The 27,032-nt window shown below is 43.7% G+C and overlaps 1 protein-coding gene across 1 annotated transcript; it reads left to right on the top strand.

Annotated features, from left to right (window-relative positions):
- The first annotated feature begins 979 nt into the window (after positions 1-979).
- Positions 980-25,386, top strand: LOC144797617 (cytochrome b-245 light chain-like). The gene is made up of 6 exons (XM_078668310.1): positions 980-1,168; positions 13,554-13,623; positions 14,929-15,003; positions 17,835-17,918; positions 20,550-20,631; positions 24,637-25,386. Exons 1-6 carry the CDS (start codon positions 1,111-1,113, stop codon positions 24,829-24,831), a joined length of 564 nt encoding a protein of 187 aa, XP_078524436.1. The 5' UTR covers positions 980-1,110; the 3' UTR covers positions 24,832-25,386.
- The last annotated feature ends 1,646 nt before the right edge of the window (positions 25,387-27,032 follow it).

Genomic DNA, 27,032 nt, shown 5'->3' with positions numbered 1-27,032 from the left:
AGCAGTCCTGAGGTAGCCTCCAAAAGTTCCTGGCTGCAGTTGACTCAGGGGCGCCTCTAGGCTCATGGCGGCCCTGGGCAGGGAGCGTAGGTAGGGGACCTGGAAGAGGGGGTCTGGGCGGGGCGGAGCGCAGAGGCCAGTGAAGAGGGAGGGGTCAGGGTGTTTGGAAGTGGAACAGAGCTAGAGGCTGACAAATCACTGCCAGGGGCCGACACACAAATATGTATCCATCCTCAGAGGATTATTATATTAAGGATATATATTGGCGTGGTGGCCCCTGGGGTTTGGTGGCCCTGTGCAGGTGCACAGCTTGCACATGCCTAAGGCCTGGTTGACTAAAGGCTTCATTAAATGTGCTTCTTGTAAAGCGTGTATATTGGGAACGCACTTACTCAATCCTTTTTTACAGGTGTGAGTACGTGTGTGTATTACAGAGCAAGAAACGCATGGAATTTAACGTTGTTGGGTTGTAGGGAGCAAGGGTCCGAGAGAGCGCGGGAGAAGTTTCAGTATTTTGGGGTAGGAAAGAAAACTTTGTAGTCGGCAAAGTGCTTAGACGTCCAGAATGTTCTATACTAATTAATTCTTCATTCCTACGAGTGTTGAGGAACTGGGGACTACATTTTCAGAAAATCCGCTACTACTCAGCACTTGGTTTTTCCAAGGCAATTAAACTGGGCACGACCCAGGCGCGTCATTGCGCTACAGCCTATTGTTTGCTGTGATGGTAAGTTATCAGCGGAATCCCCGCGAGGAGGCCGACAATCGTCACCTCGGCTCGACGCGGGATACCTGCATAAATAAATGAACTTGTCGCCACACCCCCCGCTGTCAGCTCCGCAGAGGAGGAAGTAGGTCAGAAAAATCCCAAATTGCAGCAGGTGCTGGCCTAAGTAACACGACTAGGAGGAGGGGCTCGGCCTGCGGGGGGCGGGGCAGGAACTGACACCCCCAGGAGGGGGCGGGGCCATGTGGCGCTAACAAAGTCACCGCCCAACCCGGTGAGCTGCAGACACATCTGGGGAAGGCAGCGGCCACTGCACCGAGGTCCACAGCTGAGCAGCCGGCCAAACACCCGACCCCGGGGGAGGACGAGAACCAGAGGCAGCCATGGGGCAGATCGAGTGGGCCATGTGGGCCAACGAGCAGGCGTTGGCAGCCGGGCTCAGTAAGTACCACAGAGCGGGCAACTTTAAATGTAGTTTTCTTTTTTGGGGTGGGAGGGGAAGAGGGTTGACAGCTAAGCTTTTCTGGTTGAGAATTTGAGAGTCTTAAATATTCCTACTCGGTGGGTGCAATTTTGGTGTGTACCGGGTACCTAAAGAATATAAATTCGTTTTTTCCGAACCTCATTCTAAAAGGTGAATTTATTTAGAGATTGCTTGACTGTGCTGAACTGCGACAGGGAAGGGGTGTGTGGTTAGTTTAGGGGGCGTAATGTAAACTGTGCACATCTCCTAGGGAACCTCCCGACGTGATATTTTAGTGGTCGCTTACCAAATGTGTTTTTTTCTGTGCATGCCTGATTGTTTCTATCTTTAATCCGACACACTGCAACACATCACGGCGCGCGTTTTCGAATCTACACAATTTTTAATGAAAGACACCACTTTCCTCAGACTGGTAACCCAGACTTCTCACATTTTAAGACATTTCTGCATCAGTTCAGCCGCGTTTGCTACAGAATTCCCCTGCGACGAGAAGTGAACCGAAAGTATGTTTAATTCAAGTGCCCTCTTCCGCCTGCAATAATTTCGCCACTTGTCCCAAATTGGCATGCACAAAGGGGCAGGGCGAAGTGTTGATTACTTTGTGGAACGCTGATGATAAATAGTCGAGATGTTTGTAACAAAGTCTGTCCTAACCTTAAGCTTGTGCTCACCCACGAGTGAGTACATTGCAGGTGGTAATTGCCCCATTGGGGCAAAGTTTCTTCGGACGCAGTTTGAGGAAGGGACCTGTGGCAAATGTGGCAATACATTCAAACACAGGCTGTCTTATGCTTACCAGAAACTACAAAGAAGGAAGTGGAATGAGGAAATAGCAGCAGCTGGGGTTTGCTGACACAAGACACGCCTGTCTGTGGGCAGGAGACAGCCAGAGTCAGCCCTCCGCTGGGGCATGGGCGTCCGCAGGTGGGGGCAAGGAGGGGCGCTTGCCCCCCCCCTGGATCCAGTCCTCTCAAGTGCCACGGATCGCACTGAAATGCATTGTAACCTTTATGCATATTTGTTTTTTGTCTCAGGTGCCATATAAAGCGCCAAGGCACGCAGCCCACAGCAGAAACTTCACTGGCTGGTTTGCGGGCGGCATCATAAACACTTTTGTTTGCAAGAGTTTCTTTCGCATGAAGGGAAATGTCATAACTCTAACAGTATCTGACTGGAAAAGTTGATATCTGTTCAGAGAGCACGTACTGAGGCGGAGTCTTGACAGCATCAGCGTGGAGGGGAAGATGAACTATGCTGCAGGTAGAAAGGCTCAGCCGAAGGCAGGGTGAACTGGCAAAGCATATATGCTGTAAGACGTCTGTGTTTTTAAAATGATATAAACGGTTTCTGTTTGCTACATAGTACGTGCTAGTCTCTTAGTTTATTAACCAATTAATGTTAACTATCTGAACTCGCAATAGAAGAGGGCTGCGCAGCAGGGACATCTTAAGGATTTTGGGGGCCCTGGGCCAAACGAATTTTGGGGGCCCCTTTTCGAAACAGCATCCAATTTATGATACCGTTTCAGCTCTTTCATGCCCTCTTTGGCCAGGTCACTGACAGTGCACAGGCCCACTGGTCCAAATTCTAAATGTGTTTACATCAAATATTCAGGGACCACTCGGGTTTTCAATATTGTAATACAGCAGCAGCTCAGGAATAATACTGCAAATAATGTCAGTGACAACCTTCCATCTCTCATATGTGAGGTCCTGTTTTGATAGAAAATAATTTTTTATGGATGTTGCATGAATCAAAAACAAAACATTCATCTGCAAAATGTCTGTAATAGACTCTCACACTTCACCCACATTAAACATAAAATCAGGGAAAACGGTATTATGTTTAAGAATTATTTAAGGTAGTCAGGGCAAGACTCTCTGCATAACAGAGCTGGCTCTATAAGGCCCCCCCCTGAAAGCCTGGGGCCCAGGGCCAGAGCCCAATTTACCCATGCCTTAAAACGTCTCTGCTGCACACCGCACACCACACCCTGGGGCCGCTTGCTTCATTATACTTGTGTGACATTTTTGAAATACTTTAAAAAATATTTGTCAGCCTGCTTTAGTGTGACCGCTTTGTGTCTCTCACAGGCTCTCTTGAGGCTTGCCCAGCAATCATGCTACCTATCACACATATGCTGACTGTGGCGCGGAAGTCTGCAAGTCATCGGACTCTTATTCATTTATAGTATGGGCCTGAGGCAGTTGAGATCTGTGTTCCGGCCTCTCACACCCTGTTATAGTCTGGGCCCAGGTCTCACTGTCCCACGTGGGACACAGAGAGTGGCATGGAGTTTAGTGATTCTTCTCTCCTGGTTTATTATTTGAGCTCTCCCCAAACAGCCTCAATGCCACCAGTTCACAGACAGGTACTCTCATCAGCATGCGTCCTCACAGTCTATTTTTGCACTTACCTGCGTGTATCTGGATCTGAAGGTGGGGTCTTGGATTTAGGGGTCTTTCGACACTTGCTGTGCTGCAGGCTTTAAGCAGCAATACAGGGCGGACAGAATACCCGACTTAACACCATGCTGCTTCTGTGCCATGCACAGAAAAACAAATTTCAATCTTTGTCTGAAGTGTCGTCTGGTGTATTTACACTTAGTGTGTAACTTATCACTTGCTGTGTGACACTAGAAATATTTATGCCAGGACATCAGGGCAGGCTCTGGTGATGCTCATGCCACTACAACTCTGAATAGTGCATGTGCACCCAGCAATACCCCTTCTACATTGGTGGGCCGTGTTCCAGTAAAGAACTGTGTCCTCCACTAAACTGTTGTCTTGTATTGTCAGTGGCACTTATTGCACACCTTCGCTCCAGTGGTTCTACAGTCTAAACGCAGGTCCTTGCTCTTTTTGGTGTTAATACTTAGCGGAGCCATGTGACCTGCTTTCTAGATGTCCATAGCTGCCAAGGCTTTATATTGCTATGTGTAACATTTTCACAATTTCATTTTAATTACGAGTCAGCTGCAGCAGGCGTTTGCAGCAGTTTTATATCTTCTTAGAATTTCTCATTGCTCAAATGGGTCTAATTTCTGATATTTATGTTTCCTTTGTCTTCATTGCTTGATTTTTGCTTTCAAGAAAGCGTCACTCATAGTTGTTTAAATGTCACTCATAATTCCTCTGAAATTATGAAAATGTCACACAGACCAATTTGAAACCTTGCAGCTATGTGGATCGCCAGTCTGTCCGGTGTACTGGTGGTGACGTGGATGGTGCGGCTGGGTGGCAGCAGCGGCGCTGACGGCCAGGCGCCAATATTTTTTGTTCCCTCAGTTTCATTTTAGTTGCCAGGTCGTCTGCTGTGGTGCCTCACAAGATTATTCTCTCCCCCCTATGGGTTTATTTCTTTATTTAAATTCTTTGTCTTATTAGATTTGTATTTATTTATTTATTACTTGTGCTCAATCATGTCAGAGATTGGTGATGAAGTTACACTTTTGCCCCCCCCTGGAAACATTTCTGCGGACGCCCATGCGCTGGGGGCAGGTCTGCCCGCTCCCCTGACCCCCCTCACTGCCTTTTCGCATGCGTTCTCCTGGGCCACTGGAATTATGAGGGACTGGAGGTACTGGTTACATAGCAGCGTTGGATAAATTATGCGGCAAGAAAATTCAAACTATCGACACAAAGGTGGTGCGAGCTAAAAAGTCAGCACCAACTGTACATCTCACATCTGACACAGGAGATTTGCATGGCTGGTGCTCTGCTAAGCATGCAGGGTCCTTAATATACATATGACACCTATAGGATATTTGCTCACATGTATATCTGGCAGTAGATTTCAAATTAGTGTGATATACATTGGTACTCCAAAATGCACTTAGTTCCAACCCTCATTTCAAGGGCGTTAGTGAGGTGGTAAAGAGGCGCAGGACTACCTTACCCCCGCATAACTTCCATTTTGGAAATCTTGGGCCAACTGCTGGAGGCTTTTACTACACAATGTAAAATACTTCCACTTTACCAAAAGCCACAAGGTCTTTTAAGTAGTTCTGAGGAGGATGCGTATGAAATGTCCTAATGCCTAAACAGTGTGGTTCAGTCAGGCCCAACCCTCTGCAGAGACGTTTGGTGATGTTGTGCCACCAAGAACACTGAGAAAATGTAGTCAGATCTTCATCAAAATTTCCATAAAAACTGGATAAAAGCAATAAGATTAGAAGGCAGATCCAATAACATGCAACAGATGTGGACTCCTGGCATTTTTCACAGTGTGCACTGCATTTTCCTTGTTCTACTTCCACCCATTTCCCCATCCTATCCTTTCAAGTGGTTCTATAAATGTTTCTATCAGGAACATTCAAACTAGATTTCTCTCATATAATAAGACCGAGAATCTTCTTGGAAGGAGCATCAAGGGAAAATGGAATGCTTCATCTATCGCAGGAATGGGCAGCGGAGCCTTTGTCGGGCATTTTTCCCAGCTCTTGGACAGTCAGCGGTTTCGGGAAGTTCTCAAGTGAGTCACAATTGTTTACCAATGGAGTCCATGACACTGGCCACTATTGCTCTACTCAAAAGTGCTAGAGGCTCCTATTTAGTCATTGACATTATTAACTAGCAAGGTGAAGCTGTCAAATTTTAATCTTTGCAATGGTTATTGCTCAGGAAATAAGATACAGTATTAAGCAATCAAAGAACACTGAAGAAGGGTCACAATCCAGGCAGAAGTATAGTTTAGGGAGCAAGTTAGGGGGCTGATACAAGTTTGCGGTCCATGAGACAGCCAAACTTGCGTTGGTGGTCGGGTACCAACGTACCAGCTGTCCAACCGCCTTATTACGAGTATGTTGGTTGGACTTCCAGTGAACCGCCACTACCACCACCACCCATGATCCGTGACCCCTGGCATTGGCATGGTGTTCTTGAGGCTGTAATTTGCTTAGTGGTGCAGCTGCGGCACCGCCAAGCATATTACGAGTTTCCTCACTGCCAGCAGTCTCATGACGGTTCTCACACCAAGAAACTGCTGGGGGTGAGGAAACTAAGGGGGCCCTACAGGGCCCGCTGCTGCCTCAGGACTAAGGGGTGTCTTCAGGGGGGGCATATGTGCAGTCACCTCCTTTCCTGCACGGCATGGATTAACAGTCCATGCCGTGCAGGAACGGGCCTTGGCATTTCCATTGCGGTGTCTTTTTAATATGCACTGCCGTGGGAACGCCAAAGGACCATCCGCCAGACCACAAGATAACTCATAATCTGGTGGGCGCGCAGCGGTCAACTGTGGTGGTCCTGGAGCAGGGTGCTGGCATGGTGGCCCGCTCCAGGACCACCAAAGTCCTAATCAGGCCCACAGCCTTTACAATTTAATGCATACCTCAAATGGAATATTCTCATGAAAAGAGTTCCAGTGAGACTGACCACAGCAGGGTATTGACTCTAGCCCATTAGGGTAGGATTGCTGCCTCCCATGTATTATGGCAGGACTGTGCCCTGACCTTTCTCGATTTGTCGGTGGCCTCCCATATGGTGGACTGTAATATTCTTCTTTCCCGTTTCAATTACTCATATTTGGTGCAGAAGGGTTTGCACCCGCATGTGTCACATCATTCCTTGTCAAGTTGTGGGCAGCAGGTGAAATGAGGTCTTTCAGTTTCCAAATCCTCTGAAGTGGCCAGAGAGGTGTCACGATGCTCTAATTCTCAACATTCTTTTTAAATGCCTATTTGGAACATCATACAACCTTCCTCCTCAGAAGCTACAAAATTGAACATTGCTTTTATGTTGATGACATTCATATCATGAGTCCAAAAGATTTGGACCGTTTAGGCCCACTTAATCACGGCATACTTAAACTAACCTCAGCCACTGGTAATTACTCCAGGGCCACATTCCCGTCCATTCATTTATTTATTTTATTTATTTATTTATTTATTTTAAAAATTAAAAAAATGTAAATGTTTTTTTAAATGTTTTTTTTTTTTTTCGTACCTTGCAACCTCAGATTAGACATAGCAATATGCAAATCAGCATTGGTCCTGCTCTAATAGCGACAGTCCAGTTTAAACTTCTAACCCACGTCCTCCCTGACCTGGAACACAAGCACCAATTACCCGTTTTGGCCTATTTGTGCCCCTTCAGTCAGCAGCTTAGTTTCAGAATGAAGAATACAAAAAAGTGATGGATGGGATACTTGAATTAATCTCACCCACTGGTAGTGCTTAATTTGAGCCGGTGGTTTCCGGTGCTCGGCACCAGCACACACTTGCCGACACCGGCAATTAATAGCAGGAATCTGCACTTATGACAGCTGCCACATGGTGGTGGTGTTTGTGTAAGTTCAAGACAAGCAGAAATTCAGTGTACATTAAAAGCAGATAATAAGTGCCATTCTTAAATCTTTGGCTGACTCAAAGAGTCTGAACTGTCACACTTATTGATTTTAGACCATAATATCTGTCTAAGAGGGTTAGCTTGACTCTCTACAGCTTGAGATCGTTAAACCCAGCTCGGTCCCTTAAGGTGACAGTGAGAAACATACGGTAACTGTGACATTCAATAAACAAGTTTGTGAAACTTAAACATTCTAGGTCTTGTAAAAGTAAATCTTTTTATCCTATGGTGCCTATATAATTATAATAAAAAGAGGTACTTTAACAAGAACTAGAATCTGTCCTGGTGAAAGCCGCCGACCCACTGGGGCGCAGGTGGGCTGAAACATGTAGACTTATTTTTACGAAGTGATGGGAGAGACACAGTATATATCCCAACTACACATCCACTTTCTTTTTTAACCTTACCCCTATCTAGGTTCTTAATAAATAATTTCTTTCTAGATAAGAGGGAGTTTTAGATTTCCTTTTCTGATGCAGATCCCAATAAATCTCTGCGATCAGAGAGATTAACTCCTGGTGGGGAAAAAAGACCCGATGATGACGATATCAGCTACTAGTATGTCCGTGGCAAAAGCATATACAACTGACCGAAAATAACTGTTGAGGGTCCCATAGATTTTTCTAAAAGGGATCCCTCCAGAACATATGATCGCACTCCCTTCTGATTTTTAACATCTAGGTTATTTCAATTAATATCACACTGCTGTTTTTTGTTTTTCTTAAACTGGGCCCTTTGTGTTCTTTATTTGACAGTATTTTAAAACTCAACTTTCTGGTAGTTCCAAATTTTAGATTCTTTATTTTTACAAACAAAATATTGTTTTATTTTTATTTTTTTTACCATTTTGGCACCACTTATGTTGAATTTCGAGACAATCATAAACCTGAGACTACCTCAATTCCAGCAGTAAGTCTGCTTTATTTTCACATGCACAGCCAATGGCAAGTTCCCAGGCTTTTCATGTTGTATTTGCGACCTTTGACCCTACTGACCATGCTGCTGCTGTCATAGCCTGGGTGCATCCGATTAGCGATAGGAAGATAGCGATGCACCGACTTCTAACGGGCAGTGCGTTTGCTTTCAAAGAGTGCTGTCTGCAGCTGACCATCGCCTTTGGCCATGCACCATTTTGCCAGTGATGCAGGACTCGCTGAGTGCAGCTGATATGCCTGAACTGTCATCATATAGGTTGGTGATACCAGTTCACCGCTCACTTCTTCGAGAAATCTGTTTTCCCAGTGGCCCAAATTGGAGAGAAAAGGTCCCAGTCGAAGTTGGGTGGGGTTGAGACTGCATGGTTACATTTAACCCAATAAGCTTTCTCATTGATTTAATAAACTTGCTGCATCCTCTGTGAGTAAACTGTAGGGTACATGTTCGAAAAACAGGCAGAGCCCTCCTGGCATTTCATCATTTTGAAGTAGAAAGTGCTATTGAGTGTGGTAATGGTAACCGCTCTTATTTTCAGCGCTGTGGAGCCCTTACACCAGTGTTGTAATAGCGGCCATATAAGACTAGATTACATTAGTGTTTGCCATATTCAAGATGTCTAGCAGTGATCACCTCCATGCTTCAGGCAGGGGTGACAGCAGCAACTATGCAAGCAACTATGGGGCGGGAGCTGAACACAGGCAGCAGTAACACGAGCAGGAAATAAATAAAAAAAAATAGTCCCTAAACAAAAGATAAGTAACTAAAGTGTAATAATACAGTACTTAGTCAGTGCTCTGTGGGTGTAAAGGAAAGAGCAAAAGGAGAGACAAAAAGGCTGGACTGACCACTAGCAAGCAAGGATTTTTAAAGGACATTGAAACAAGCAAATGAGCAGGGGGATGGAGTGGGATGGCTTTAAGCCCACAAGAGAAGTATATACTAAAGTATATATAAGAGGTCTCGAATACTTGACCTAAAAAGGCTTTATCAATTTGGAATGCCTCTCTATGGATAATACATAACTGCCATAACGGCAATGCCTCTGGTACCAAGTTTAAAATATTAGTAATATCTCCTACGTGCCACCTGAATTATCACTCCTATATCAGCTTTTAATATATTATGAGGTCTGAAATTAAATATTTTTGTCTAGAATACACACCATTGAATTTTGGTCAACATATATGAATTCAGCCCTGCAAAAGCTTCTAATTTTAGTAGAGTGGGCTGTACACAGGAGAGATATTTACAGGTAGGTCGAGAGCTACTAGTAGTTTACGAGTTACTAGTTGGAGAAGCCTGCCTTAAACAGTGGCACCAAATGGTGTAAACAAATGCCGGTTAACAGGAACCAAAAATGATAGATTCTATCCGGTAGCCATGGCTGGCCATACTTTACTTCTGGGCCCTGACTGTGTTGCGGTCCCTCAGGACTCGGCCACTGCTGGGTGACCCCATAAGCCCCTGATGGCTATTTTCCAGAGTGGAGATATGACCTAGAACGTCACAACTGTGGTGAGGCCTATCTAACTGCGGAAGAGGGAGTAGAGCACCCATAGCTCCACATGCCCACCGTGAACGTGAATTAACTTACATGCCTTAAACATTGTTTATGTGCACAAAAATGCACGTACACATATGTGCCTTTACGTGTGCTGCTATATTTCATTTCTCAGTTGTACCCGTTTAAAGCCCACTAAAGCCTTCGCATTATTGCACACTTAAAACTCATTTTTAATGTTTTCTCATTCTGTTATCCTGTCTTGTACACATTTTAGCTAAATTGTTCTGGTAAGCATGGCTTCATTCTGAAGTTGGCACACTGAAATGAGAGTAATATTGAGCTCCTGCTGGCGATACATGTATCTTCTCCCAAGGTCTTCTCACACTCGCCCCAGGAGAAGAGCCTAGTGCCTGCTCATTTGCACATATCTGTAGGTGTCTGTTTTGTCACGTGTTTCCGCAGCCATTTGCTTCTATCGAGAAAAAGTCAATAAATGTAGCACCAAAATGTATAGATTTTAATATTACATGCTCCAACTGTTCGGAGGTGAAGCTCTGTTCCATTGAGTAACCAATTGCCTTATTTATTTTTGAATTCTAGTTGGCTATCTTTGCATTTAATGCATGCTGACTTTTCTGCGCTATTCCGAATGCCTGTGATCTACTTTAGGCGCTATAGCATTACATGATGAGCAAACAGTATACATGGTGATACAATCACACAACCCAAGAACTAGGGCAATCGTCTGAAGATGCTGGATCTCCAGGTGCTTATGCACACCCCACTGATCTTCAGTTGCCCTTGGACTGCAGTAAACATTATTCCAAACCTCGACTCCTGGAGCCTCTGCCTCCCTTTATGCACTAGAACCGACTATGATAAGGCAGTGCTCTGCAATGGTGAAGTAGAATTATCTAATGTTAATCCCAGAGAAAAGCAAAAGGTGATGGAAGGAAACACTTGGTCATTCGAACTTCTGTTATTTACTGTAAGTAGCTGTAAGTCTTCAGAGAGGCTCAACAAGTCTGAACACCCAGTGATTGGTTGCTTCTGTCTCTGTTTGGAGAGAACATAACCCTGCAGGGTGGGCTCGACCTCCCCTTTTGAAGTGGGGCGAAGACTACTTTGCATATGGTTGGTCCTCCTATCTAGGTGGAGCAGACAAGATACATTTTGATGGAATGGAATGCTATCTGCATGTGGTACTGGTGGGTAAAATTACTTTGGACTTTTCAATACATCCACTGTACACCTTCTAAATTACTCAAAACCCTGACAAGCCTACAGTACTGTAGCTGTGTGTAGTGCTTCATACCACTGTCTTGGTCTCGAAGCGTTGCCGGGGTTGTCCGGTAAGGGGCTACTATGTTTGTCAATTATGGAGTTTAGAATGTGGGTTTATGGCGTGCCTGTATTGGAAGCCTTGGCTGACATTCTGTTTTATTTGGCTAGCTCCTATATTTGATTGACAACATATAAATCCACTTAAGTCTGATGCCCAGGCTGAATCCGATCCTTTCGCTACAAGAACGAGCAATCTTAATAGATTTTACAGTGCATCAATGGGAAAGACAAGGCCTGATTAGAAAAAAAAAAATCTAGCTCTGTCCCTCTCACTCTTTCTTTCTCACTTTCTCTAACTCTATTTTAGGAGACACTGAACTCCTTGCTGGATTCATTCCAGTTATATTGTACTGTGTGCGAAAGGGGAAAGCATTAGGTGACACTGCCTTCCTGTTTGTTACATTAATTCTAATAATATTTTACAGTGTGTCTTCGGGATATACAGGTTCATTTGAAACTAGAAAGAAGAAACCCATTATTGTGTATTATAAACCTGCATTTCGCTTCACACTTTGAAGTGCACTTAGATCGATGTTCCCTATAGAGGATTTGTTTGATGTGTTCAAACAAAGGGACTTTTGTGGTCTTACAATCAGCAAGACCAGTGCAAATATTTCCAGTGTTGAAGGCAAATGCTCTTTTGCCTTTGGAGCACTCTTCCTCCACAGAAAAAGGCAATCTTCTGTTCATTTTGCTGTTAGTTGATACGACCAGTACATGGCACCTCTAGGCTGCGTCCTTTGCTCACCTTGTGGAAGGGTCAACACTGGTTCCCACAGTTAAAGTATCTGGATCGCATGTATCTTTTCGGGTCAAGCCTAGTAGGCGGCGCATGTGCTGCTGTTGCGAAGCATATTGTGGCTTACAATGAACGGACAGGAGATGGAAGCCAACTCCTTGCTTCTCATTGGTTGGCGTTTCTTGTCACCTCATTTGCCTACTTCTTATTTGTGTCCCTGCTTCTCAACCTTGTATTTGTCCCGTCCATAGACTATCGCCTCTTTAGCATGTGTGTGTTTGTCTTTTGTCTACCTTTGTTGTCAGGGAACTACTTTTCTCTTTTTGTATAAGCAGACAGTTTGAAAGTGTTTTCAAGCCATCTCCTTGGTGTGCCTTCCCCCCATCCCCTTATACTGCTGCATATACCCGTGTGCTTCTCCCCACCCCCCTCCCTGTTGAACACACCTGTATACTTCTCTGTGGTGCTCCAGCTCCCCTACCCTCCCAGTGTAGGTTCAGTGCCCCCCGGCACTCCTGTGTTGCTGACAATCGTCCCTTGCTTCGCTACCCATTATTCTGCTCTCCGTCCACTCTAAAAAAATAATTAAACTCTTTTGCAGATCAGTAACTAAAAACAAAATAAAAAAAAGGATGGTTGGTAGTGTGGCTAAAAACCATTAGGAAAGCCAATTGGTCACAAGTGAGAACTATTTGCTTTGCCAATGATTGTTTGATGTCGTTTTTGTCTTGTTAACATGATGTCCCTCCTTGTACGGTGTGGCAATCTACATAGGGCTCTGTTCGTTTGTTAAGGACTCCGTCCACCTCTCTATACGCTGGTAGAAATTCATTGGTCGTTACTGCTACCTTTGACCCGTAGGGTTGCCTGTAGAGTTGCTCGCTATGATGGAAGAAGACATGACCAAGTGGTTAATTTACCGACATCTGTCCAAATATCTGGGTTATATTCCTATTGTCTACCAAAGTAGGGATGCTTTGAAACAGACTACCCCCAAATAGTGCGTTGAATGACAACGAAACACTTTACATTCACATTATATTCTATACAAAACTCATTCGTATACGCAATATCCCTTCTCTAAACTCCAAACACAACATCACAGAGCTTCCCCCCATGCTCTTTCAGAAGCACTCTTGAAAAGCGCCTGTTCATCTAGAGGCCCTCTGAGGAACACATATGTTTTTTTAAAAGTGGAGAGGAAAGTGATGTATCATAGCAAGAGCAGTACACTTCAATGTGCAAACCAACGCTTTTCAACTCTTCAAAAAAGGTGGAAATCTTTTTGCATCGCAGAGAAGTTTTTAATTGGAAAGTCGCTTATGCTAACGACTCTTGGTAATGGAGGGATGAAGTCTGGCTAGTGGAGATGATGAGGAGGTGGTGGAGGGTCAGAGGAGTGTTTGTGCACATACCTGTGTAGCAGTAGTAGGACTTGCTGCCTCTAACTCGTGTTTGTTCTTGTTTTGCAGTTCTACTCGCTGGAGGAATCGTGGCTGTTGCTGGACAGTTTAAGAACTGGCAATTCGCGGCCTACGCCATGTATCCTTTATTCCACAGTGCTTGGAATGGTTTGAGAGCACAAGACTAATCCCAATAACCAACAATAACTCTTGGATTAACAACTAATCTGGGATTGTGGAGTAGTATCCTACTTGCCCGAAAGCACTCCATTGCCTTGTCAGGGATAGGAAGTCCTATATAAATGCAACTACAAGTGATGTTCTAGATCACATAGTGCCCTGGTATTGAGCGGTATACAAGGACAGACTGGAGGATGCAGCTCCTCACTGGCCTCGTAGGAAATTGAAAAATTCGCCAGTAGCTAGAGCCTCTGTACGTTTCGTCAGATATTTGGTGTCAAATCAGATTTTTCCAGAGATCGTAAAAGATCTGAAGTTTTGTTTGATTTGCTCTCCCAGTCATTTTGTTTTTTAAGTTTGGCCTCAGCCAAGACTTTTTTGATTTTATGCCACTGATATGTATAGTATACTACACTGTACTTATAAGGGCTTTCAGTCAGGCATCCTTCTCCATGGTCTGGTGTTGTGCCAATCACATTTGTCTTCCGTCCACTACAGCATACAGCATGGGGCAGTGGATCAGCCCTCTTCAGCCACTGGCTAGCTTCTTTGTGAGTGACAGACGTTCTACTCTTTCACATGGAGCACATCCTCACACAAAGTGCCAGCGACTACTTTCTTTTTTTTGGGGGGGGGGGGGGGATGAAAAAATAATTTTGCTTTTAGCAAGTGTTTTTTTTATTATTGGCAAGGGCCTAGCAGCTCTCAACAGCAGCACAGCTTTACAAATACCATGACAAAACAATCATTGAAAAAGCCAAATGGCTGGAAGCCAAGGCCAGACCTGTTGGCTTTGCCAGTTCTTGTTTTACATTGCAGACTTTGTAGTTTCTCTCTTTCAATTATAAAAGCAGAATAGAAAGATAATATTAGGGCTGGATTAACAACTCACAATAGGTCCTGATACCAAGAGATCCTTGACATCTGAACACCTAGGGAACCCAAGTAACTCAATTCCATAAATATTGGTAAAATACATCTTTTATTAAGTGATTTACACCCTTGAGACTCCTGTCTTCATAGTTCCCAGAGACTAAATGAAGCTTTGTTATATTTTGTTTTAACTTTCAATAAGGAAATCACTTTGACTGTCCTGGGGAAGCATTCTTACTTTATTTGGGCACAAGTTATAATTTGTGGTGGGTGTAAGATGGTCAGGCGGGGAAGGGACTGTGGTGTATTAATCTGTTGTAGTGTTGTGGTGTTTTGAAATAACTCTATTGGTCCACCAGTCATCGTTCTGACCTTAACAGGCACGACTTAGTGCTGCTGGAGCGTTCATTTGTCTGCTGGAGTACCCAAGGGGGAAGAGGAAGAAGGGCACAACGATGGAGAGATGGTAAGAAGACTGTCTGCTTCTAAAGCACACACAGTCGGATTTAGAGTTCGGCGGGTGGGACACTCCATCACAAATGTGACAGATCTCCTGTCTGGGTTAACGCACTTGTAATACGTCAATCACATTTATAATACCTCAGGGTGGAGCCATATGTGGCTAAACATGTAAAGATCTTCATCTTGTTACCTGTTTGGGTTCATGACACTGAGATGCGGGAACCACTTCACAACTTCTATATTCCTCGAGATGGAGCTGATGCTGGAGAGAGAAAGGTACAAGAATTCTGGGTGACCCAATAGACCCTAGTAGGCTTGGGCAATGGACAATTCAAGGTAAAATGATGGCTACAAGGGATTTCGTTTATATACTATTTAGGTTGATTTACTGACATAAGTCTAAAGAGTTAGTTTTCACCAATCTAACCCAAATGTATCCATAGGATAACCGAACAAATTATTGATATTAAATGAGGGAAAAAGAAGAAACACACGGAATAATGTATTTATATGAAAAGGTATTGTATTAAATCAGTCAAAGAAACCAATTCACAAGGATATAACAAACAAATCAATGAAAGCAAAAAGGTCACAAACAGATGTGTGTGTATAAATCAGCAAATCGGTTCATAACAAATCATTAACTCCTTCAAATCAAAAATGAATAACCAAGCCCATTCATGTACAAAGGTTACTCTTGAAGAAATGTATTGCTTTGGAGATGATGACTAGGTCGACGTTTCGGTCTTTGTTGCAGGTGTCTATAAGACCATCATCAGGACTATTATTTTTTGCAGAGGGAGCCCCTTAGAAATGCTGGCAGCAAGTCATGTGGCAGCAATGGGGCAGCACATAACTCGAGCATGAGTACAGGTACAGGGGCGTGCCAGCTAGCATTTTAACAGCAGCGCCCCATGTGTGTGCAGCACCACTGTATCTATCACACCCGGCCACAAAAAACTATGTTTTTTGCGTTAGGTGATGGTTTTATTACAATAGCAAGACTGCAGAGCAGCCATTTGCTTAAAGTGAACCGTGTGCCTCTATGTAACAAACGGAAACTTTATAAGGCATGGGCAAATTGGGCAAATGCCAAGGGCCCCCAGCTTCCAAAGGTCCCCTGGGAAAGTGACCGTTTCCCTATTTTACTTTTGTCTGTCTCTATCTCAGCCTTTAACATATGATTCAATGTTGCTTGTCCCCTGACTTCCTTCAGACGACACTGGTAACAAATGGTCAATGCCCCATCCATGAATTGCAATGGAAGCACATCTTTGGCAATTTAAGGGTATGTCATGGAACAAAAGAAATGTGTGATGAATACACCACCTAATTCCTGTTGACCAATCCATTTATTAAAAAAATACACTCTCAATAATTACTGCCCTGTGGCACTGTTTTTGCCAAAACGTTAAAAGGAGTAGCTGAATGTCATGCACTGACAACTAACATAACATACAGTGTATTTGTCGAGGGCACATTCACCGTCGGTACCTAGGCGCTGAATAACCGATGTTTATTGTTACCCAACTCAATGGTTCTCATTTTATCGACCTCAAATGGATGGAAGACTGAGTCGACCCGCTGGGATTTGAACCTGTGACCATGAGGTCAAACACAGGCTCCTACAATGTACAGTGTAGAGTGTCCTAATGTCCTTACTTTCAAAATGTCTCCAGAGCAAAAAAGAGGGGACTTGAAACCAAATTGGTGAGGCAGGGAACAGGGGTAATCAGACCAATAACATAAGCAAAAACAGCCTGTCTCACATGGCTAGCTAACTCAAGGATATCTAATTGAAAATCTCATTGAAAGTTGCAATTGAGGCTTGTGACAATCGCAAGGCTCAGTTGTAACTCAATAGCGCCTTGGATTTCAATGAGATTTTCAATTAGATATCCTTGAGTTAGCTAGCCATGTGAGGCAGGTTGTTTTTGCTTATGACATAAGCCTCACTTTCAAACTGGCCAGTGCCGTGCTGTACAGGTCTGCTTGTACCTAGAGTCCTTTTAACTTCAACCGTATGCAAAACAAAATACAAACCAAAGTGGCCGCTGCACTGGGCTGATGTGGTCTTGTGGGCATTTTGTCAACTAGCATCACATGGCCTAAAGTCGAATGCCAGTCTCTCTGCCTATTCATACTATTTGTAAGCAGTCCGAATTTTAGTAGATAAAGGAATTGATTTCTGTGGAATATCTATTTGGTGTCCTGGTTGCACATTCACCAGGCTGATGAAGGCTGATAGCCAGAAACCGGCCCTTGGATGCTTGATTCCGGTCCAGGAAAGACATGGCTTGGCAGTTCGGGCTGGACTGTTTCCATGAGGCACAGGGTCAAGGCTGATTTGCATATGGCTATGTCTGACCTGGGGTGGTGTGGAGTGCAAAAAAACTATGGATTTAGGCCCAGATCTCTGTACTGGGGAGAATGTATGACATTGTTCTGCATTCTGTCCATCAATTGTTGTTTTTACATTCACCATGTAGTCCATCAACCACATCTCCTACCAATATGTCTAAATTTCAACATTACCTACAGAGACCTAAATGAACATGTGGATGTACTACATAGCACTAGCATAAGTTACTATGCTGGATGGCATGAGCCACAGGAGAAGATTACCTGAAATCACAATTGAATCAGGTGTTGGAGCTGGGACCCCAAATCCTGCAACTCTCACACGATGACACAAAATCTGTTTTCCCTTCTTCTATCAGCAGGCTCAATTCATTTCGTGAATTGCTTGGTGGTTTTGTATGCTGAAAGAGGGCAGCTGATGTTCCCTGTAACTATTTTACAAATGTAATGTTCTTAATTTATTTTCCCCAACAGTGGTCAGCAGTGCATGACAGTCGTGGTGAAAGCTTTTGGACCTTTCACTAGGAACTACTACGTCCGTGCCATCCTACACGCCTGGTGAGTTATTTCCCTTTCCAAATATATCTATACATATTTTTGTAGAAAGAAGTTCACTCATAGGAAGTATAATGACGACATTTTATGACACCCATTCGCTGAACTGGTGTGGCTGACCAGTAAATCAAACATGATGCTGATTTTTGTAAGTAGCCCTGCTGTAAATGCAGGTGATAGTTTGTTTTACTAAATTCATCATTCCATTCAGCACTTGTTCAGATTTGTCCAGTTCAGTTGTGAAGGCAGAAGGGTACCATCTCCATGGGCGTCCCAAGGAGGGAGATTTTTTTTTTCACTTGCCCTTTAAAAAAAATTCAAGACGGCACAGTGGAAGGTCAGCTTCACTGCAGCATCGTGCCCCCCCCCCCCCCAAATACATTTTCGCGGACACCCATGACCATCTCATCTCCCATGTGACATGACTAGACTTCACTGGTAGGTTGGTGTCTACTTTTGGCATTAGAATACTGCAGCCTAATTCTGACAGCACCAGCAGAGCGCCTGAGACTCCAATGGGTATTACATTACACCCTTCAAGAGGAAAATTTCCTTTGGGTTGCGTCCAAGCTACTGCTGCTGTTTTGGTGGCCGCTTCCAGCGAGTTCCCAGTTTCTCTTGTCCACCAAGTCTGCAGCAGCACCAGCGTAAGCCGACTCTCTCGCTCTACGTTCTATAGCACTCTGCTTACTGGTCCAGCAGGCAGTAATTGTACCACTTCAAGCAGTTATTCCCATCTGGTCAATCACCACTCTGTGTTGGGAAAGAAAAAAGCTACTACCTGAAACAATAGTTTTGCAGCCTGAGACTCTCCTAATTTCACGTTATATACATTATTCCACTGTCTAGTGGTTGTTTTTGGAAAATCATGTTAAAAACATCTTTTTATTTTGGGGCATTAACCAATGGTGGAGTCTTTATGACTAACAGTGGCATCAATTGCAAGCCAAATGCCCAACTTGTGTCCACCATGCTCATAGTCTATTTTTGCCCATACGATTTGGTAATGTTCTTCAGAATGTGAGTAGAAATTAGCTTTAGCCACAATTGGTAAGATTCTGGAGCTTGGTCAACCACAGATGAGTTTTGCGAACTACCCAATTAATCAAAATGTATTTTAACACAGTAATTATGAAAACTGCAGAGATTGATGTAAATTGAAGGGAAAGATTATCTGGAATTTCTTCAGATGTACATTCTCCTTCTGGGTGTTTGACAACACACTTTTTTAAACAAAAAAATCCCTGACCCGTGTTCACCAAACCGAAAGTCCATTGGTTTCCAGGAGGCTGCTCACACTGCACTGGAATTGGTTAAAATGTAGTAAAGTTACAGGTAATTAAAACATCGTATTATTGAAAACCTTTGGTAACTTTTGGTAACCCCTGGTCAAGGATTTTGTAGCCTGTAGATTGTCTATAGAAGTCACATTTTGAGCACTTTTGTAACAATGACTTCTCCATAGAACACAGAAAAACTGAAAAAGTTCAGCACTACACGCATCAAATGTAACTAAATTAAGCATCTACCTGAAAACCCACTTGAACAGAAGTGCCCTTAAAGTTGGATAAAATGTTTCAGCCATTAACAAATGTAAAAGAAATGCGTTTACCTATAATTCAGGTGTACACAAAAGTAACAAAGACTTATTTTGGGGAGTATATGAAAAACATGACCTGTGTATTCCTCAAAAATCTGCTGGTAGTATCTCTTATCATGCAGAGTAGGTGAAGAAGCAGATATGAAGCGTAGTTTGTTTAATTTGAGTTCAATTTCATGTGGTCCTCATAGTAATGTCTATTGACAAAAACCAATGCCCACTTGTAATCCATGCACATTTCTTGTGGCAGCTGTACACATGTCCAACAAAAACACATTTGGGTTAACAAATGTATTCGTACAAGGGGAACAATCATAAAAGAAGACATATTTATTCAGGAATAATAAAAGTTTGCTTGTGAGCTCCGCCAAACGAGTGTGGAAAGAATAGTTATTTGAGCTGATTAACTCCATACTGTGAACTACATAAGTCTTCTTAGTCAATGTCACTTACTGTAAACATGAAGACATTTAATTCATTAAAAAAATCTGCTTTATTTGAGAATTAAGGTTAAAATGGGTTCAATGCACAAGGCTAAAGTACTGAAATGCATCAGTTATGGGGTGTTTAATAAAAGAAATAGGATAATCGTGCTACACTGAAACTTAACCTGATCTGAACATAACAATCACCTATACACCAGCGCTAAACGCAGAAAATGATAATTGAATTACTAGGGTTAGATTTTGTCACAAGTTCTGGAAATATGATGAATAACAGGCCAACTGGAAAGTGGGATGGTAATAATAAGGACCAGATTTCATATATACATTTAGAATTGCAAGTTTGATTTTGAAGTACAGCATGAAGGCATTATATAATTTAGTGCAAAAAAGGGGTTATCAGCGAACTATAGCATATCATTTTAGAACAATTGCAAGACATTAAATAATCAATCCATGCCATGATGGCAAAGGGATCCATATTTTTCTGTAGTTTTGAGTAGTCTCACTTAATCTGGCCGGATGTGACTCTCACTTTTGCTAGTTCCAGATAAATTCCATTAATGCTGTTATTTTTGTTTTCCTTTTTAGTTTGGCAGTGCCTGGAGGATTTTTACTCGCCACAGTGCTTGGCACTGTTTGCCTTGGCATCGCAAGCCTCATCTACCTACTGGTAAGCAGCAATTTGTACTACGGTCTGGCATTTAGGGGAAAATGGGTAGTGGGCAACCACGTACTTTAATCGATTCAGATGTTGCCTGTGCTGGATGGCCAGTGGGACCAATTACAACTCCCTTCAACTCAAGAATGACGAAACAGAGGTCACCGTCTTTGGAAAGCCCTCCATCTGATCCTCCGATTGGTGGCCTGACTCTTACAGAGCATCTCCAACACCTTTTTCCAGGGCTCAAAATCTTGGCATCATTTTTGATGACCAACCTATTTGTGAGGCAGCTATCTTTAAGCTTACTTCAACCTGCTTTTTTATGCCTCAAGTCATCAGAACATCCACTCTACTGTTTCCTAGCTCTTTCAGAAATGCCCTAGGTCAGGCAGTCCTAGTGTCCAGGTTGGAGATCTTCTTTCCTTAGGACTGCCTAGGTATCTCCTTCAGAAACTGCAATTCATTCACATTGCACCTGCCCACCTTCTCCTGGGATTGAGTAGGAAATCCCTAATCTCAGCTCCTTTTTCTACTCTTCACTGATTACTGCTATGGAAGCGCTATCTTTCTAAGGCCTAGTATTTGTGTCACATGGTCCTATACATCCTGCCTGCTGGCAATTACATGGCTTCTCTTTTCTCTCTTTATATCCCTACTCTCCCCCTCTGTTTCAGTTCTTCTCACCGTGTTTACATCCCTAAATTGAACAAATGCTGCACTGGCAGGGACTCTTTTTCTGTTGTCACCTCCCAAGCCTGGAATGATCTCCCTCTTTCTAGTCAACAAGAAAAAAAAGCTTTCTTAGATTTCAGAAAATTCTAAACACTCAACTGTTTTCATTGTAGAGTCTGTTTCTGTGTGCTCCAGTTCTTCTTTAGCTCCAGGATACCCTCTTTTTTGGTATTTACGTGCTCTAAAAAGTTAAAAAACAATCAATCAATACTTTAGGGTATGAAACAAAAACTGCCTTGTGCCGCTGAGGTCACAGTGAGCCTGACCAGACCCCCTCCCCTGCTAGTAATCTGTCTCTGTACCATGCCTTCAATGGCCAGTCCTACCCTATTGTCTTCAATGCCTTCAATCCAGGTTTTTGAGGCAGGGTTTGGCACGGGACAGTTAGAAAAGGTCAAGGAACGAAAGGTTGATCGCTGCATTTATCACTTTCATTGATGTAGGTGATCACAGTTAGGATATGGTGCTCTTGATAGAAGTCTGCAAGGCATTCAGGACCAACAAGGGTGACTTAAACAGTCAGGTGAGAGGAGCTTGTGTCAAGGGTGCTAATTTAGACCCTCGAGTAGAGCTCTGCTGGTAGGCCACTGCTTACGAAGGTCAGTAGCGTGTTCATTCATGCCAACAAGCTCATTCTGTACATGACTCCGATTTAGCCCATTTGTCCTTTGTGTGGCACTGTCGCCTCAATCTCTGGGTCTGCTGCAATCATACTGCTCCAACTCTGAGGCACCAACCTTTCTGCATAATCTTGAAATTGTGTACAGGCATTTGTCACCTTTTTAAAGCTCTATACACATAGTAGAGTTTGTGGTTGAATGCTGACAAATGTGATGTGAACAGATATATCGTCCATGGGCACATTTTGACTAAACAACAAACACCACCACAATTGCAATTCCTTACAATAGAATAGACCCCTATTAATACCTAGGCAGTAACTCGCTTCTACTGCTACCCTCATACTCCCTAGTGAGAGGCTGGTAATGCCATACTCTTCTGCAAGCTCTAAGGCTAGCCAGTCTGTCAGAGCCACAAGTAACAAGGTTGGGTGAGTTAGAGAAGAATTTAAGCACACAACAAATCAAAGTGCATAAATCAAAACATTTATTCCTTTGAAGATTGTTTTTTATAAGTAGTAAAGTACAAACGCCCCAAAGTAGTCTTAACCAATACAAAGTGGCTAGCTTTTTGTGTCCTCCTGCCTTGTGTGTTGCAGTTTGTTTAGTTATGTTGAACATTTAGTAAAGTCTAATTGTACTCTATTGTTCTGTGTAAACATAAAGGTGCATCGAGAACACTAAAAAACAAGCATCAAAGATAATAGGTATGGCTTTGACAAGCATGTAGTGGTTTGGTACTTTGTTTTTTGCAAACATATGCAAAGGTCAAAAACATATAATACACAAAAAAATAAAGGAGTAGCCAGGCACATGAGCCCAGACACTGAAGCGCACTCCTTTACAGGGGGGCAATGGAAGAAGTAGGTTGCCCTACTGCCCTATGGTGTGTGGCAGGGGGAAGCAAATTGTGAATGACATTTGAAAAGACCAATGGATGAAGATAGCATACCTAAATCCCTAGGTGGACAGATGTATTTTGATTATGATTTTGGAGGGGAAAGACAAGGCTGGCGAGACAGATAAAGCTGTCTTTAGACTAAACCTAAAAAAATATAAAACCCAACACCACGAAGGTTCATCTGACACATAGGCCAGCATTGCGGTTTCATTTCTGACCACCGCATTACAATGCGTGTGGTCAAAACTGAACCGTCCTGTCTTTCCGACTGGCTTCTGAGGGCCTTAAGGAGCTCGTCGGCCAGTCAGAGACTGGCACGTAATCCCAATGGACGGCGTTTCCGCCGTTGGGATTCCGATGATCGGTTTCTGACATGGAAAGTCTATCAAAGTGAATTTTGGGGCCCTAGCAGGGCCTCCTTCTCCCTATGGCCTCCGGTTGGGGGCAGAGGGGGAACCCATGGTGCCTCACTGTTAATCCCTGCACTATGTGGCTGGTACCCTGGGGTGCCTGCCACGTGGTGCAGGGATCAACAAAATCCCCCATTTCTCAATGGGAGCTTGTGCTTCGGCTGGTTTACGGCCATGGCACAAGCTCCCATTGAGAAATGGGAGTGTGCGACTGCACCGTGTGTGGTCGCATTGTGATTGCGGTGTTGGGAACACTAACCGGAGGTCGGTCGGTCCAGAGACCACAACAGTGTCGTTCGCAGGCAACTCCGGCCAACATTGTAATCAAGCCCATAGTGGTTTTTTTTATGAGAATGAGATTTTTTAAACAATTGCAGGTACTAGTCAGAGAGCTCTCAAATACAATAAGTCACTTCATTGAAATGGGACGCACATGTTAATTCCTTCTGGATTAGTAATACTCCCAAGATTCCCCTGGTTTATGAGGGAGTTCTTTGAGTGTACTGAAAAACTAAATTACACCCAACCCTAGAGAGCGCAAAAAAATAGTGTGTAGGCTTAGTGTTTACAACAATTGTTGGATTAACAGCATTGCACATCAATGTCCTCAATGGTAGGTGGAGAGGGTTCACTTTCAATGCCCGTTCCAGGGTTTGACACTAACCAGCAATGCACGTTTCCCACACTGCCAACTAGTGCCAGAGTGACAAACCATTGTGGACTATGTTAACTATCACCATTGTGCATATTAAACCTTCTTCGGGGAGAGGGTCAGAAATGAATTCAGCCTCCATATTAATACCCTCCTTGACCACACTGCTGAGGCTGCGAAAGGGATATAAGTGTTGCAACAACTGGCAAGACAGTCCGCGAAGGAGAGATCTGAGGAATAAGGTGGCTTCAATTTCCATTTCACAGACTGCACTGTGTGAGACTCGTGAGATGTTGTAGTGAGCATGATAGAGTTGTCACTTTTCAAAAGCAGGAGTGGGTGCTTTTTTGAGCAAGTGGGAACTAGTGGGGACCAGTCTAAGATACCCTGTGAATGCATGGAATGAACCACTGGTCAAATCAGGACAGAAAAGAATAACGGTATAAGGGACTGGCTAACAAAAATGTGGACACTTCATGTCATGGAGCTCAGTTGTGTGTTTCAGGGTGCATTTGAAAGTGCTTGCTCTACTCTCCACCAGATATTTCCCACCAGATGGAATCCTCTAAGTTAGAATCACTTTGTTGTTAGTGTTCTGTTGGTGGAACACCCCCATTTTGTGTGTGCTTCATAGCATTGCTTAGGCTAATGGCCACTTCTTTCATTCTGACCTTTACTTTTCTGTCTTCTCTGCTTTAGGCTGCCATTTATGGAGAGGAGTGGCGGCCCTTGGAAGCCCGCAGGCAGGCAAAGCCACGGGCAGCTGAGACCATCAAGCGTCCTCCAGAGAATCCACCACCACGACCACCCCCAGATGCCAGGAAGAAGCAAGTGGATGAAGTCCCTGTAAGGGGAGGGCGGGACAATCCCGTCATGGTCACGGATGATGTGTAGAAATCACATGGGAATGTGAAGGATGCTGAACCCACTCCCTAAGCCCCCTACCATCTGGTGTTGCATATCATATCCTGGGGATCGACACATCAATGACTATTCGCTGATCTCCGAACCAAGCATTGGCAGCATTGAATGGAATGGATGGGGAAGTAGGGGTTAAGTGATTGTTTGCAATTGGGACATATGCTTTATCAATCACTGCTCCACACATGCCTATGCTTACTTTTCTTCAAGAGTGCCTTTCAGGAGGTACCTCGCAGAAATCCTATGACACTCGCCAGTGGGTTTAGTCCGCCCTGACTACTTTCAGCTTAGTTTGTCTGCAAGAGATTGTGGTCTAAAGGTCTGTATCTCTATGGCATTTGTTTATCTTGGTGCTATTTTCTGGTACATGATGATCAAATATTGTGAGCTTTTAATCAACTCCATTCAGGAACTCCTCATATGATTCTTGTGTGCCTTATTCCTACGCTACTAACCGCAAAAGAATGTTATTTGTATAAAACAACGAATCTATGAGATTTTAAATAAAGAACCAAAAAAACAAGCCAATCAAAATGGTCTCTATTAGTAAACAGGCTTTCGACAGCTCGTTATGTTAACATGTCAGATTCATATCTGGATATCGCTTGTAGGCCAAAACGTTTTACTCTCACTGGATCGCTCTGATCTTCTTAAATATTTCTTTGCTTGATAGTTGTCCTTTGCATCACAAGAAGGATTGCCTTGTTTGTAACTTTTTACCCATTTTTTCGGTATTCTGTGGGCATTGAAAAATGACTAGAAATATTTTAAACAAAAGCACAGAACCCTTACAAATGACTAGCCAGTGGCGGCTCTTCCACTAAGGCAGAGGAGCATTGCCCTACTGATTTTTGCAGTGTAAAAAAAGGAAAAATAAAGTGATAATAACTTGGTTATTTTATTTTAATTTTCCCCATTGCTGCCTCTTAGTGGGGCGGAGCTGCTCTCAGAGCATCGGGATGAGTGGTTTGCACTCCCAATGTGAGCATGAGTGCTTGACCTCTCAGGCTTCCCAAAACAGTCTTTTGCACATACCGTGTTCTTGATGTAAGCTACATTACAGCCTGCGTGGAGAACCTGCCCACCCCTCCAGCCCCTGGCTGAGCGCCGTGTCACGACGCTCAGACCAATCCCAACACTGTATTGCAGCATTGTGATTTGCTGCAGGGAGCCTGGGTTCGCTGGTACTTCCTTCTTCCTGTTCCCCCAAGAAGCCTGGAAGAGGACGTAGGAGCAGTGGCAGCCAGCCAGCCGACTGGCCTGGAGGTAAGTGATTGTTTTTTTAAACCAATACACCCCTCTCCGCTCTTTCCCCCACACCACCCCCACTGCTTCTTCCAGGTAGCCGCCGCTGTGAATAGCGCTTTGCAGATGTAGATGTAGCCTCCTAACACCTAGCAGTCATGACCTACTAGGAAGAATACTTTGGTATTACATGTAGTATGCGAGTACTCAGTGGCTTCCGAAAAGGGAGTAGGCTGGATCAGAGCCGCACACCCATAAGAATCGAAGGGTAGTGGTCTTCCAATGAAAACGTTTTATCGCTTTCTCTATCTCTTTCATTTCTATGAGATCTCACAACATTTTGCCGCTTGTGCACAGTTCTTTGACTGGGTCACAAATTTGTAGCCTGTTCTAGTATGCCGGTGTGATCCCATGGACAACCTGTGCACCAGTGTCAACACTTTAAAGTGACCCCTCTTCTCTAGTGACAGCCGCTGCATACCATGTAGTGTAGAAGAAAGTGACTTCTTCTGGGAAGGCCATAGAATGCTCCTGCAGTATAATTTCCTCAGGTTCGATTTATGGGTGTGTATATAGAGGACATTAACCATGGTTGGCACCTATCGTACTGACTATCAAAAGTCATTCCGTTCTTGAAGATCAGCCTGAGGGTCTTGACCTCATCTCTGGGGGCTATAAGCAGCTCAACTTCCCACCTTAAATCCGGGGTTACTATTTTTAAATTTTTTCACACAATTATAACCACGACTAGGAACTCTGATTTGTCCCCCATTTAAAATGAGGTAGTGGATATTCATGCAATCTTGAATAGACCCAAACAACTTCTAAGCTATCCTGATGTCTTTTACTTCATGACAGACTTCAGAGGTAACTTCTTCAGGAGGGGACCTTAAGTCTCCCACACACTCTAGAGGCCCTTTAATGTAGCG

This window comes from Lissotriton helveticus, chromosome 12 (assembly GCF_964261635.1).
Source record: "Lissotriton helveticus chromosome 12, aLisHel1.1, whole genome shotgun sequence".
Lineage (NCBI taxonomy): Eukaryota > Metazoa > Chordata > Amphibia > Caudata > Salamandridae > Lissotriton > Lissotriton helveticus.
The sequence above is the reverse complement of the archived record's forward strand: the minus strand, read 5'-3'. Positions and strand labels throughout refer to the sequence as shown.

Bases quoted from the DNA above. Each gene is read 5' to 3' on its own strand.
- LOC144797617 (XM_078668310.1), top strand. From the start codon at position 1,111: ATGGGGCAGATCGAGTGGGCCATGTGGGCCAACGAGCAGGCGTTGGCA. The intron at 15,004-17,834 runs GTAAGAAGACTG...TTTCCCCAACAG, and splicing joins GGCACAACGATGGAGAGATG to TGGTCAGCAGTGCATGACAG. The intron at 20,632-24,636 runs GTAAGCAGCAAT...TCTCTGCTTTAG, and splicing joins CAAGCCTCATCTACCTACTG to GCTGCCATTTATGGAGAGGA.